General features: G+C 29.7%; 2 protein-coding genes and 1 non-coding gene across 3 annotated transcripts; 1 reads left to right on the plus strand and 2 right to left on the minus strand.

Annotated features, from left to right (window-relative positions):
* Positions 1 to 66: 66 nt before the first annotated feature.
* On the minus strand, positions 67 to 2514 carry LOC133674523 (V-type proton ATPase subunit c''2). The gene is made up of 4 exons (XM_062095680.1): positions 2317 to 2514; positions 2160 to 2237; positions 967 to 1137; positions 67 to 703 (listed from the first exon to the last, which is right to left on the minus strand). Exons 1-4 carry the CDS (start codon positions 2418 to 2420, stop codon positions 538 to 540), a joined length of 519 nt encoding a protein of 172 aa, XP_061951664.1. The 5' UTR covers positions 2421 to 2514; the 3' UTR covers positions 67 to 537.
* A 4104-nt stretch (positions 2515 to 6618) lies between these two features.
* LOC133674659 (protein ECERIFERUM 26) lies at positions 6619 to 8113 on the plus strand. The gene is made up of 2 exons (XM_062095872.1): positions 6619 to 7035; positions 7193 to 8113. Exons 1-2 carry the CDS (start codon positions 6619 to 6621, stop codon positions 8111 to 8113), a joined length of 1338 nt encoding a protein of 445 aa, XP_061951856.1.
* Positions 8114 to 9013: 900 nt separating this feature from the next.
* On the minus strand, positions 9014 to 9085 carry TRNAG-UCC (transfer RNA glycine (anticodon UCC)). The gene has a single exon. It is a non-coding gene; the product is annotated as a tRNA-Gly (tRNA).
* Positions 9086 to 14531: the final 5446 nt, after the last annotated feature.

Raw genomic sequence — 14531 nt, forward strand, 5'->3', positions numbered from 1 at the left:
AAATGAATCTCAATGTCATTATTAGCAAAAAATTTGGTTAAAGATAGAGCAAACAGAGAGCGAGCCTTCTTATCCAGAAATTGAAATGATAATTCACTCAAGGCCTTAATCGACAAGAACATATTAGTTTGCGCTTACACAAAAAAGAAAATAGATATGCCTTCTATTATTTGTATGCTGCTCAACTGGAAAAATCACTTCCTTTACAACTCTACAAGGCAAATTCCACAACCGAGTGGCTGCCACGACTCGGAACAACTCATATCAAGCAGAAGATTATTGAAATGACATCGTCTGCCAATCACCACAGAATGATTAAACACCCATCCTTCCACGGGCAATGATGCTTTGAGCCTTCCACCAGAGTTTATTTTCAAATGGGCATAACTTGGACTATGAGAGACAGCATTACATTTCCACTCAAGTTTATACAAGCCTACTACAATTGAATGAATAAAATTTGAAGTTCATTTAGGTTACACAACATGTATTGATCGTAACTGATTTCCGCATTCTGATAAGAAAAACAAATTGAACTTATTTTGCAGGCCAGGTTGCTTGGGCTGACATAATAATTCCAACAATCACTCCAAACAACCCGAGTGCACTACCAAAGATCTCAATCACCAGAATCTTCACAAAAAGTGAAGAGTTTTGAGCATCAGACAAAGCACAGCTGCTTCCGATTATACCCACGCACAATCTGGTATCCAAACCAAAAAAAAAAACAGCAGGGCATGTATCATTAAGAAAATGATAGATTAGTGAACCATAAAAACATGAATCCTCCTCACATAATTAAAACGGTCAAAAGTTACAATTGATTAAGAGCATGCCATTTGTGTCTATTAGTGAAACTTTTGTGTTAAATACATCTTGATGCTTAACATCACTCTATCATACAAGTATATGCATATAAGGGATATTTCAGTAGAAGATACAGGGAACACAGGTGAAGATACTGACCCGCAGACAAGGTTTGCAAAGCCCACGATAATCCCAGAGGCAAAAATTGCATATCCAGCTCTAAGAGACTCAGGGGCATAAATCTGTGAAGCTGGAACACTCTCTAACTTTGTTTGTAGAATAATTGCTACAATAACACCATATATTGCAACAGCCTCACAAAAAATCACACTGAGAAACACAAGTGATTGAGAAAGTCATTATTTGAAGGCATCACTTAAATTTCATAAATTCAATTATCATCACATAACTTCACAAGCAGAATAAAAGCAGGTTTTGTTCTTAACGGTTGCATGAAACTCAAAAACCTCCTAAAAATCAAATTAATATGATCAAATTTCTGTTCCATTCATGAAATGGGACAACATTGCATGTAGAGAGACTTTCATAGGGCCTTGAAGATTGAGGAAATGAATTGAACTAATAACAATCAAAATCTAGCTAAAATAGCAATTCTTTCATCTCAGTGTTAAACCTGACACTCTACCTTAAGCCTTCTAATTCAATGTATCACAATCATCAGTTAAAATTCTCAAGAACTCTTAAACATATGAACATGCTCTAGCTACCTGGCATAAACTCAAAAGAGGCTAATTACAAATTGTGCAAGACTACCAATAAAAATACACCTCAAACCATATTTGCATAAGATAGTAACATGATCGTTCTCAAAACTACCTTCTAGAGTCTTTTGTCCATTCCCAAACCATTTTAAGAACCCCATCTCTAAATAGTTCAGGTTACAAGGACTTGAAAAAACCAATTCACTAGTGAGATTCTGCAACACAACACCAAAGAAATCAACCGCCAACACCCCCCATCAGAGTTCCATACGTATAAAAGCAATATACGTAGCACAAATCCCTACCACCTCCTCCTTCCAAAAACAAAAAAAAAAATTTCACCGCCAACATTCTTCCTTCGAACCTTATTACTAAAAAAATGCAGCTAATACTCATCAATTTCGATTCAATTCTTATAACAAATGCAATCAGCATTAAAGGCCAAACATCAGTTTGTAACACAAATAGATCCTATAATCAATCAATCAATCATAAATTTACAAAAAGAAAAACCCACAAAAAACAGATAAAAAAAAGCCCTTGAAAATCAAACTTTCACCATTTCACACACAAATCAAATTGGAATTAAAAAGGAAAAAGAAAATTAGGGTTTATGTAATTTATAATTACCTGATGAGATTCTTAGAGGTAATGCGAGGAGCCTTGATTGCAGCACCAATTAAACTACTCCCAGTTATATAAATCCCCCTATCAAATCACATAATAATAATAATAATTAAAAAAAAGGTGTTTAGCACACATCAAAATGACCAAGTCACTGTGGTACCAGGCAGCGCCGAGGACGGAAACACCGATGGCGACGGCGATTCCGACGGCGGAAAAAGTGTAAGGAGAGATCTTAACGAGTGCTTGCGACCATGAGCTTGACATTTTTCCGATCTTATTTTTTTCCTCCGATCTGATTGGTTTCTATTTGCGATGAGAGAGGGGGACGGGAAGGAGATGGGTATAGCACGTGCTGTTCGCGAGTGTGTGAATATTTGAAGTTGGATAAACTATATCTTCGTCCCTACATTTTTAATTTTTACAATATTGTAGTCGTTGTGATTTCAAGAACTTCCAAGATGGTCCCTGTTCTTAAATAGCCAAGGAAAGATAATACTCTAACTAGTCCATTCTTTTATGAAAAAAAAATTGTTTTATGATTTTTAATTTTTATTCTTTTTTATTTTTTTATTACAGTTCTAGTTTTGGTGTCTGGGCTTCACGAGTTGGGTCATAGACTTTATTGGGTCAAATAAATTAATTTTATTTTAATTAAATAATAAAAAAATAAACATTGATAATATGTGGATCAAATAAAAAAAATGATCACAATAACCTGAGAAAAAGATATTACCCATTAAATACAACATGATGAAATACAGTAAAAAAACTTAAAAATCAGCTTTAATCAACTTGAGTTAGCATGATAAACCTATAACCCTTATAATCAAGGTCAAGCAAACCTGAGATATCTCGCCAAACTCATAGCTCATATTATGAAATTAGAATAACATGATAGAAAAAAATAAAGATAATTAAAAATATATATTAACTCATATTAACTCATATTAACTTTTTAAAATTATGAACTAAGTCATTAGACCCAAATTACTCCATTTAGAAAAACCATGAAACTCAATTTTCAATCAATCAAAATTTGAATAATAAAATTGAAAAAAAAATCTTAATTATGCAAAAGAATTCAAAACAAAATAAAATAGCAATTAAAAGAATGAAGATCAAAATTGAAACACAAAATAAATTTTATATTTAATTGAATGGTGAAATAGAAAAGAAAAATTAATTTAGAAAAAGAAAAAAAGAAAAAGAAAAAGGACCAGATTGGTAAAAATAATATACCGTAAATTTAGATTTAAGGATGAAATTAAAAAAAATAAACGTTATAGAAGAGCCAAAAAAAAATTAGAAATCAAAACAATGAGGATAAAATTAAAAAAAATAATATTATAAACTTTGATTGAAAGATAAAATTGAAACCAATAAAACTTTTCAAAAGATTAAAAAAAAATCAGAAATTAAAAAAATAAGGGTTGATGTTTAAATACCAACAACAAAAAGGACCCAACTATAATTTTCAAGGGAAGAAATAGAAAAGAAAAAAAAAAAAAGACACACTAGCAACAAACTATCTCATCACCACTTACACGTTGCACCAATAGAAAAGGGATGTTGCGACGCTTTCAATGATATGGTAGAAAGACATTATTAATCATCAGGAGGCGCCACACATGTTGTCCAAAGTGCATGGGCATCTCCCACACCTCGAGAAGTGCCCTACACACACCTATACCTTTTTGTTATTTTTTATATTTAATCAAATATCAAATTGCTCTTAAGCTGGTATGGTAATAACAAAAAAAACTATTGTGAAAAGATTAAAAAGCTCCTTTAACACCATTTTTAATATTTTTTTTCTTTTAAGGGTATTTTGGTCTATTTTTTGTCGATTTATTTTTTGTATACTTAGTCAAATACCAAATTACCCTCATTTGATATGGTAATAACAAAAAAAAAACATTGTGAAAATATCAAATTGCCTCTTGGTGCTAGTTTGAATGTTATTGTTTTTAAGAGCATTTGGTCGTTTTACTGTATTTTTAAACCGCAAAAAGATTTATTTGCCCCCAATCAATTTAGTGGTGACTAATTCGTCTTGTGAAAAGACCTTACTACCCCCAATAACTGGTTTAAAGATTTTTGGTATGAAGAAAAAAAAGCATCATTACACTATTTTAGTGAACAATATAAACAAATCTAATTGAGCAATGATTTTTAAAAACAGATTTAGCTTTTGTTAATTCTTAAGTTGAGTTTGTTATAGATAAAGAATATATTTTTTTTATTTCAATCAAAACTAATGTATCTATTTTAAGGGCTAATTAGAGTTTTAATACTCATATTATAGTTCTAGACTATATTGTTAGCTCGCAATACACTGCAGGTTATATATATTTTTATTAACATAAACAAAATGTTCAAACATTACTAATATTTTTCTAATAGAAAAAAAATTAAATTGTCTGAGGGTTGATCTGATGTGCCTTGGTCGACTTGGCGGATTTAAGGCAACCCAAACAATTGGTAAAAATATAGTTTGACTAAAAAAAATTGGTCGACTTGGCGGATTTAAAGCAACCCAAACAATTGGTAAAAACATAGTTTGACTTAAAAAAATTCAAGGCGACACATTTTCTTCTCGATATTAAGATGATAACATATTGGATCGACTTGAGTTAACATGTTAAATCTGCTATTTAAGTCATGAGACCATGATAACCTCATAGAAAACATATCAAAAATAATTTGGAGCCCAATTCTCAACAACTCAAAATTAAAGGATGAAATTGAAAAAAAAATTCATTAAAAAAAAAAAGAAAAGACCTAAGTCAAGTCAGTTAACCTATTAAAATTACGATCCAAGTTATAAGACCTGGATAACCTTATAAAAAAATCAAAACAAATTATAAAGTCCAATCCCCAAAAGACTCAATATTAAAGGATGAAATTAAAAAAAAAAAGCACAATAAAATGACCCAAGTTAACCTACAAAACTCATGACTTGGATGATGAAATCAAGAGAACCTCATAGAAAGTAAACTGAAATAAGTCATGAAACTCAAATTTTAATTAACTTAATTTTGAATGATGAAATTGAAAGGAAAAATACCAATTAAAAAAAATGAGTCAATGAATTAAATCGCTAAGTTCGTGACCCAAATCATAAGACTAGAATAAACATACATAAAACAAAATCAAAATAAATTATGAAATTTAATTTTTAATAAATAAAATATTAAATAATTAAATTTAATAAAAAAATATAGAATAAAAAAATAATATTGTATGAGATAATGCATATGAAAAACACCACCTGCATTTTAATTACTATAAAAAGAGCACGTCACCGCTAAGACAACTCCTTAAATTATCTTTAATAATTTTTAATATTTATGAAATATAATCATATGCAGAGAGGGTTTAAAGAGGGGAAAGAAAGGAAAGAAAGAAATGCACATTTTATTAGCTTTTTCATGTTAGTTATTTGATAATTAAGGGCAACGCTAAAACTTTTTGAAAACGTCAAAATGAAAATTTAATTTATTCTTATAATATATTTTTTGGTAATATTTATCCTTTATCTTTTATTCAACAGGCCCAGTAGAAAGATTAAGAAGAAAAAAGGCTAAAAAATATCTCCCAACCCAGTCACACCCATACCAATAAAATCCTAAGTAAATTAATAAAACTAACCAATTAGTCCTCATAGTTTCAAATATATTTCATCCCTATATTCTTAAGTCTTCTAATAATTTAGTCCATATGTCAATTCCTTGTTCTTTATCAATTATATTTATTTATTTTTTAAAAAATAGAACCGAGAAAAAATAAATAATTCATCTTAAAAATCTATAAAATCTATGATTTAGAACTTGATTCGAGTTGGATTTTAAGCTAAATAAAAAAAAATATTAACATGAAAAAACATGGTTGACCCTAGATTTTTAATGATTTAATTGTCTCGAGTAAACCCGATACAAATCCAATCAAGTCAACATTGAAGAAATTTTTTATGGAACAAAGCAATAATTTTTTGATGAAAATGATTAATCTAAATACACCTATTAACTCAATAATCTAGACCATTTTCTGGATCGGTCACTAGATCAAATCTGAAACTATAATACTAGTAAGCTTCTAAATAAATAAATAAAATTGTTAATCCTATGTTTGGGGCGGACCATGTAAATTGGATGTGAGTCTTGTTAGATGCGATCTTTAAAAAGGACCATGTGTATTGCCAATGGTGAAAGATTATTAATTAATTAATTAATTCGAGTAATCAAGGATTTATATCCCACTACGTAATCTAATCGAATAGTTTTCATGAATGGCTCATGAAAAAACCATTTCCACAAATGCACGAAGGTTGTTTTTTCAGGTAGCCATGAAACAAGGAACCCCCCAAAGCTCCATTCCACCATCTCTCCCTATAAATTGCACTCTCAAAAATCAAAATCTACCACAAATCACTCCAAGTCTCTAGCATCCTTCCTAGCTAGAAATGGCTGATATCACCTACATTTGCAAACGCACTGTTGTTAGCACAAAACCAGTGCAACCAGGAAAACACTGCTCGCTTTCAGTTTTAGATCGCCTTATGGAACAAAACCACCTAAGATCTGTGTACTATTTTCGAACCCCAGGAGGGAGGGAGCCTGGAGAATTAACCAAGAAGCTAAGAGAGTCTCTGTCTGAAATGCTTACATGTTTTCCTATAGTGACAGGCAGGCTGTTGAAGGACCCGAAAGGTCATTGGATGATCAAGTGCAATGATGCTGGTGTAAGAATGGTGGAGGCTAGAATAAAAGGAAGTGTTGAAGACTGGTTAAAGAGTGTAGATAGAGAGAAGGAGCTTAAGCTTGTTCACTGGGAAGAAATGTACCATAAGCCTTATTTTTGGTCTCCCTTCTATGTTCAGGTGAAAAAGAATGTCTCTTGATCAATGGCTAGTTAAACATACGTTCCATTTTATGAAATTTTTATTCTTGTTAGAATTTCATGTGTGTGATTGGGATTTATCACTGCTAAAACCCTGTAAGAAATTAGGGTTCTGCTAATTTTTTATTGCCTTTCAGATAACTGAATTTGGAGAAGGTGGACTAGCAATTGGCTTGAGCTGCTTTCACCTGCTAGCTGATCCCACTTGTGCCACCATGTTTGTTAAGGCCTGGGCCGACGTGACACTCACCGGGAAAATGCTCAACCCTCCTCTTTTCCATCAGCTGCCGCCTCGAAGACCCGGCAGGAAGAATCCCAACCACGAGCCTTACATGGAGTTGATCAATTGCTATAAACCTATTGCTGATAAAATAAATTTGGTAACTGACACAAAGCATGTGACTATTGCTCTTGCATTTTCGGACCCTATGGTCCGAGCTTGCATAGCAAATGGTCAAGCCATGAACGCATTCGATCAGTCTAGCCCGTCACCATTCGAGGCACTGGCCGGGTTATTTTGGGTTTGTATAAGCAAATTGAAAGGAGCAGGAGACGGTCTGATAGACATGTCTATATGTTCAGACATGAGAAATGTGTTGCACCTGGATAATGGATTTTTCGGAAACTGCATGGTATATAACAAAGTTAACTCAAAGTCCTTAAAAGAACACAAGTTATCGGATGTTGCTAAGGCAATCGGAGAAGTCATGGCAAAAATGGACAATGATGGGATCACTGACTTGATCGAATGGCTTGAACATAATGGCTATCAATCTCCTCCTCCGATGAATGGCTGTGAACTCATGTGTGCTAGCTTGGAAGCCGTGGACCCCTATTTAGCTGTGTTTGAAGAAGGATTTGTCCCAATCCGTGTGTCCTCCTATGTGGAACCAGTCGTGGCGGCAGGACATGTTTTGGTCCTTCCATCGCCGCCATGCGAGGGTCCATTGAGCAGGACAGTCATGGTTACACTCCCAGAAGATGAGGCGGCTAGACTGTGTGAAGATGATCTCATTCTGCATTTCTCTCCAACTATTTTAATAGGGGTGAATAATTAACAGTATGCTGAAAGCTAATAGATTGCTTATCACTAGCTAGTTATTATCAGAACCCCCAGAAAAGCTCTTCGAAGTTTGTTGGATGCTAAACTTAATCCATAATTATTGCATATGGATATTGCTGATATCAGTTTGGATACTGTCAATGATCATAATTAAGTTTCTCGAGTTGTTCATTTCAGGTTTCAAATTTAGCAAGATTAATTGGAAATATATATCAATTACCATTCTAAATTTCTCTATTTTATACATTTCCGTTTTCAAGTGGTCAACGACCTGTAGTTGGAAGGGATGAAATGCAATCGACTGGCACCACATCTACAGCATCTCTCAAGCCTTCCAAATACCGTGACCTTCCCATCAGCCAACCTATCATGTGCATGCCATGTCAATGACGAGGCTCAGGGTAATTGTTTGGAAATATAGTGTAAATTATATCTTTTTAAATTTTGAATTTTTTATTTAAAATAATTTATATATATATTTTCAGTTGTTTTAATGTGCTGATATTAAAAATAATTTTTAAAAAATAAAAAAAATTATTTTAATATACTTTTAAATAAAAAACACTTTAAATTATTATCATTACCACAATTCCAAATACATAATTTAACAACGAGTCCTTCAAACCCAATTGGATGAAGATATACTCAACGATGTGCACATCTGATAATAAAAATATGGAAATTGAAACTCTTAAAAGTCCAAAAATATAAAACAAGAAAAAATTGAAAAGGTGATCTTGTCTTAATTGACAATAGCTGTTTAACAACAAAGCTCTATATTGAATTTTTTTTGAAAGTCTGGATTGAAAGTAAGAGTTTTAAGACTACAGGGGCCAAAATGAAAATTTAAAGGAAGAGTTTAGTGAGATCAAATAAGAGAAAAGAAATGCAAAAGTGCGTCTGCCGGGAGTCGAACCCGGGTCTATTGCTTGGAAGGCAATTATCCTAACCGTTGGACTACAAACGCTGCTTGCGTACTCAACCCGATATTTATTATATAATATTATATAATGTTTTGATGCTGGAGAGTGATAGTCAGCAAGTCAACCCACTCGAAAGTTTCAGTCGACTGGAGAATTTCATGGTTCTTTTCTTGTTTATGAAATTAAAAAAAAAAACTGTTTATTTAATTGTTCATGTACAATGAACCGGGTTTATATATATATATAGGTTTGTGGGCTAAACTAATGGACTACAAACATGGGCTTAATTTAACGATCCGACAATAAAAATAATCCATTGGGCCTCACAAGAGAGCAATAGGAATCTGAAGAGACAATGACAGAAAGTAGAAAAAGAGAATGAGAATTCTGTCCAGCACAAGGTGCGGCAGCCCTCGTCTTTATTATCAATAGTGGTTTGCTTTGCTTTGCCTTTTTTTTAATTAATGTTTTTTTTAATATTAGATTTGTTAAAAATCTCATATCGAAAACGAGCGTCTAGAGCTAAGACCTTATAAGTACATGCTCAACTTGACTAGTAGGACGTGTTTTGGGGCCATGCATGGCTGCCAAGAACAAAACCGTGAGGGGACCTGGGTGGAAACCCTGGATTTGGGTGGACTGAGAGGCCCAAAGCGAACAATATCTTGCTAGTGAGGTGGAGTGTTACAAGATTTGTTTTTTATTTAGTTATTATATTCTCATAATACAAATTTTAAATTTGACTGATTAACCTAATTTGATAGGTTAACTTGGTTAATTTAGATTTTTTTTAATTTCATCATTTAATATTGATTTGATTGAGCATTAAATTTTGTGATTTGTTCTGTATATTTTTCATTAGATTATCCTGGTCTTATGAACCGAAAATAGTGCTTAATGAGTTAATCCGAGTTGACTCGAGTTGTTTTTTGTGTCTTTTATTTAATTGATTTTTTTTAAAAAAATTATCATTCAACATTGGATCATTTGAGAATTGAGTTTCATAATTTGTTTTGATTTAATTTTTATGAGAATAGCTTAATCTCGCGATCAAAGTCACGGGTTTTGGCATTTTAACCTTGGTTAAATCAAGTCGTTTTTTAATTTTCTTTCGAAGAGTTTATATCGGTCTTATAATACGGGTCATGTATCCTTGAACATTGGACTTGCTTTTCATTGGGTTGTCCTTGTCTCATGACCCAAGTCACAGGTTTGGCGGGTTAACACAATTGACTCATTTTCTCTCTCTCTTTCTCTCTTTTTTAATTGACTTTTTTTTTTCAATTTCATCGATTAATATTATGTGTTGATTGAAAATTAGGTTTCATGATTTTTTTCGGTTTGTTTTTCATCAGGTTATTCTGGTCTCATAACCCGAGAATAATGCTTAAAGGTTAACTCGGGTTGACTTGACTTATTTTTTATGTCATTTTTTTAATTAAGAATTTTACAAATTTCATCGTTAAATATTAGGTTCGACATGGGTGATTGAGAATCAAGTTTTATAATATTTGTTTTGATTTTCTCTTTATGGGTTTATCCTAGTCTCAAGAACAAAGTCGCATATTTAATAAGTTAACCCGGGTTAAATCATGTAATTTTTTTTTAATTTTTTTCTATAAGGTTATCTCGATCTGATTACTTGGATCATGAATTTGGTGGATTGACTTGGTTTATTTTTTATATTTTTTTAATTGATTTATTTTTTAATCTCATCTTCAATATTCAATATTGGGCTAGTTGAGAATTGGAATTCATAATTTATTTCGATTTGCTTTTCATGAGGTTTTCTCGGTCTTATAACCTAGGTTGCAAGCTTGATATGTTAACTCAGGTCATTTTTTTAGGTCATTTTTAATTGATATTTTTTAATTTTATCCTTCAATATTAGGTTGATTGTGAATTAGGCTTCATAATTTATTTTAATTTACTTTTTTATAGGTTATCATAGTCTCATAACCCGGGTCACGAATTTGACACGTTAATCTGTGTTATCGCAAGTGAATCTAATATGTTGTTATTTTAATATTAAAAAAATATATCATTTTAAAATTTTATTTTCACGGGTTGTATGAATTGTTTTTTGAACTAGTAAAGTCAACCGGTTTATATCGAATAAATTCTCCCATGATTTAATTTTTTTTCCACTATAAAAAAAAATATTAACAACATTTAAATATTTTTTTGTCGAATAATTATCTCAGCCTAAAAACTTAACCGGTTAGATAGAGTCTCAAGATATGATTTATATTATTCTCTAACACACCACACAAGTAAAAGCTCTTTGGACTTGAAACTTGCATATACTTACACTACATTGTTATTGATTTTTATCAAATAAATAGGGATGATGAGATTTGAACCTGTGATCGTTTGGTCATTAAGACTATGATACCATATCAAAAAATCATCTCAATTTATAAACTTAAACTATTAAATAAAATAATAAAATATAATTTATATTATTCTCCATTTTAGCATCACTCTTTGTCACGTACGGTTTTTAAATCTTGAAGTTGACCTTTCAGATATTTTACATGGCTCATAAATTTGGCTTTCAAATTTTGTTGGTCATCAACAGGTTCAGTTTAATGATGTTTTACAAGTTATTAGGGTTGTTTTTGAATCCGCAAAGTCAATTGAGTTATCTCAGGTCAACTTTTATACAGTTTAATTTTTTTCACTAAAAAAAAATATTAGTAACATCTATTTTTTTTAACATTCAAGAAAAATTTGTCCCGCAACGCCAATCAATAATCTAGTCTATATTGTATGATTTCTACAATATACTATATGTAAATATATGGTATTAATGTACATGAGCATATGCATAACTCCTAAGTATACCATGATAAAAGCTAGAGATTAATTAATTTAGTATTTGAATATTAAATAATAATATAAAATTATTTATAGAGATTTACTCAATAATTTAAACTTTTGAATTGAAAAGATAATTATTAAAGAGGTGATGAGTTGAAATTTCACTTGTATTTTTATTTTTTTAATTAAATTAAAAATTTAATACAAAATAATAATAAATATATACAAGTTTTAAGTTTGAAAAGGATTCTCTTTCAAATATAAATAAAAATAAAAATTAGGATATGAAATTATGGATGCCGCAAGCATGTCAACATAGCTGCTTATAGTTTTGACGAGACGAATCAAAATATGCGGATAGGCTTATAGTGGTTTCAATCAACCCATTTGGATGGATGCGTGTACTCTAAATAATACTAAGTTGCTCTTCAGAATTAATTTTTTTTAATGTTTTTAAATTATTTTAATAATTTTATATTAAAAATAATTTTTAAAAAATAAAAAATTTTAATTTTAATATATTTTTAAATAAAAAATATTTTAAAAAACAATTGATATTATATTTTAAACCTCCCGTAACAATTATAAAGATTAAAAATTATAAGATATGATTGATTAAAATAAAAGTATTGACTATAAACCCACAGATTTATTTTATTTTTTTCCGGATCCATGGGGATTTTGCACACATGGTCCGAGCACTACTCGGTTTTTGGTTTTCAACGGTGCTTTGAATCTAATCTTTTTACAGCCATGGTTAGCTACCTATAGATAGCTGGATATGTTGTCCTTGTGTGCATCAGTGGCATTTATCCTATATTTTTTTTTTTACGAGAGCTTACCATTTTCTTTCAGGTTGTTTATATCATGGAGAGTGATTTTGTTATTTTTTTTATTATATCAAATTTGATTTTTAATATTTTAATTGAAATATATTTTGTTTTAATTTTTTTTTAATTTTATCTCTTAAAGTTTGATATAATTTGATTTTTATATTAACTCTAATTCTTATTATTTTTTTCTCTTATTCTTTGTTTTAATTGAGATATTTTTTTATCTATCAAGCTTCGTCTCTATACTTTTTATTGTTATGTATCTATCATGCTTTGACTCTATTTTTTTTTTTATTGTTATCAAGATTTGAAATAATTTATGAAATTAAATTTTTTTATTTTTCATTATCTTTCTAAAAATTTTATCTATTAGATTTAGTCTCGATTATTCGGATTGCTATTTTTTTATTTGAAATAATTTATGTATGAAATTGGATTTTTTTTTATTTTTCATTATTTTTCAACCTTTTTATATGTCAAATTTAGTTCCTATTATTTTAATTGTTATTTATTTTACTTGAAATAATTTATGAAAATAGATTTTTTTTTAATTTCATACTCTCATTTTTTTATCTATCAATTTTAGTCTTTATTTATTAATAAAACTGAAAAAAAATTAAAACGTTAATAAGTAATTTTTCAGCTTATTTTTAATTGTATAACAAAACACTAGAAATTATTTTTCATGATACTATCATACATAAAAAAAAAATCAATCAACTTTCCATGAAAATCATTTTTAAAAGAAAAATATTTTTAAATTCTGAAATAAAAAAGAAAAAGGAAAATATGTTTGAAGTACATAAACAAGGGGAAATAATAGAAATACTTTCTTGGTCAACGGGCTAATAATTTTATTTTTTCTTGTTTGAAGAATAGCGTAGTGCTGTCGTATAATGTTTTAATGTATGGTGTGATTTGAACGAAAAAGAATGATGGAGACAATACACCACAATTTCAAAAAATGGGTTGGTAGGCATTACCGTCTACTTTCTTGTTTGAAATCATATATTATTTAGTGAATGTCTGGAATGCATTTACTTTTAAAAAAAAAGTAATTTAAAAATATATTTCATTTAAAAAACATTAAATTAATACTTATTTTAAATAATTTTAATATATTAATATCAAAAATAAAAAATAATTTTAAAAATTACCATATATCATAATTTCAAACATAATATTTTCAACACGGTTGGTACAATATCCTTAATAACCTAAACTTTATAAATCACATGTTATATGAACCTTAATGACATGAACCCTACCAATGTACAAATCTAATGTCTTTTTCTTTCAACTATGAACCTTGTAATGTCAAGACTCTTTAATTTATTAACACATATAAATATATGTCAATAAAAGAACTTTTATTAAGCATGTAAAAATATTTCAGAATTATATATATATATATATATATATATATGTTTATTAATTTTAAGATTTGTCAAGCAAAAGTACTCTATATAAAGAAAAAGAGTTTAGCACATGAATTATGATGGTTAATAATAATATATTCCTAGTTGAAATGACTTTATTATTCATTATTTTTTTTCTTTTATGAATGTATTTAATATTATAATGCATGTTATTTTTTGTTTAAAAATATATTAAAATAAATTTTTAAATTTTTTTATTTTCTATACCAACACATTAAAATTATAAAAAGTATTAGTTCAACGAAGAAAAGTAATGGTTGTCAATCAAGAAACAAAAAGAAAAAAGAAGAAGGAAACTCCCTCAACTTTCGTTTTTTATCATAAAAAGGAGCTTTAAATAAATTAGTTTCGTAATGATTAGAGTTCATCATGCCCTAGTGCTTTTATGGAAATTA

The sequence above is a fragment of the Populus nigra genome, chromosome 15 (assembly GCF_951802175.1).
Source record: "Populus nigra chromosome 15, ddPopNigr1.1, whole genome shotgun sequence".
NCBI classification, from domain to species: Eukaryota; Viridiplantae; Streptophyta; class Magnoliopsida; order Malpighiales; family Salicaceae; genus Populus; species Populus nigra.

Excerpts from the sequence above, each read along its gene's own strand:
- LOC133674523 (XM_062095680.1), bottom strand. The coding sequence starts at position 2,420 with ATGTCAAGCTCATGGTCGCAAGCACTCGTTAAGATCTCTCCTTACACT. Across the intron at positions 2,238-2,316 it reads TCCGTCCTCGGCGCTGCCTG|GGGGATTTATATAACTGGGA; the intron begins GTACCACAGTGA and ends GTGATTTGATAG. Across the intron at positions 1,138-2,159 it reads ACCTCTAAGAATCTCATCAG|TGTGATTTTTTGTGAGGCTG; the intron begins GTAATTATAAAT and ends TGTGTTTCTCAG.
- LOC133674659 (XM_062095872.1), top strand. The coding sequence starts at position 6,619 with ATGGCTGATATCACCTACATTTGCAAACGCACTGTTGTTAGCACAAAA. Across the intron at positions 7,036-7,192 it reads GGTCTCCCTTCTATGTTCAG|ATAACTGAATTTGGAGAAGG; the intron begins GTGAAAAAGAAT and ends ATTGCCTTTCAG.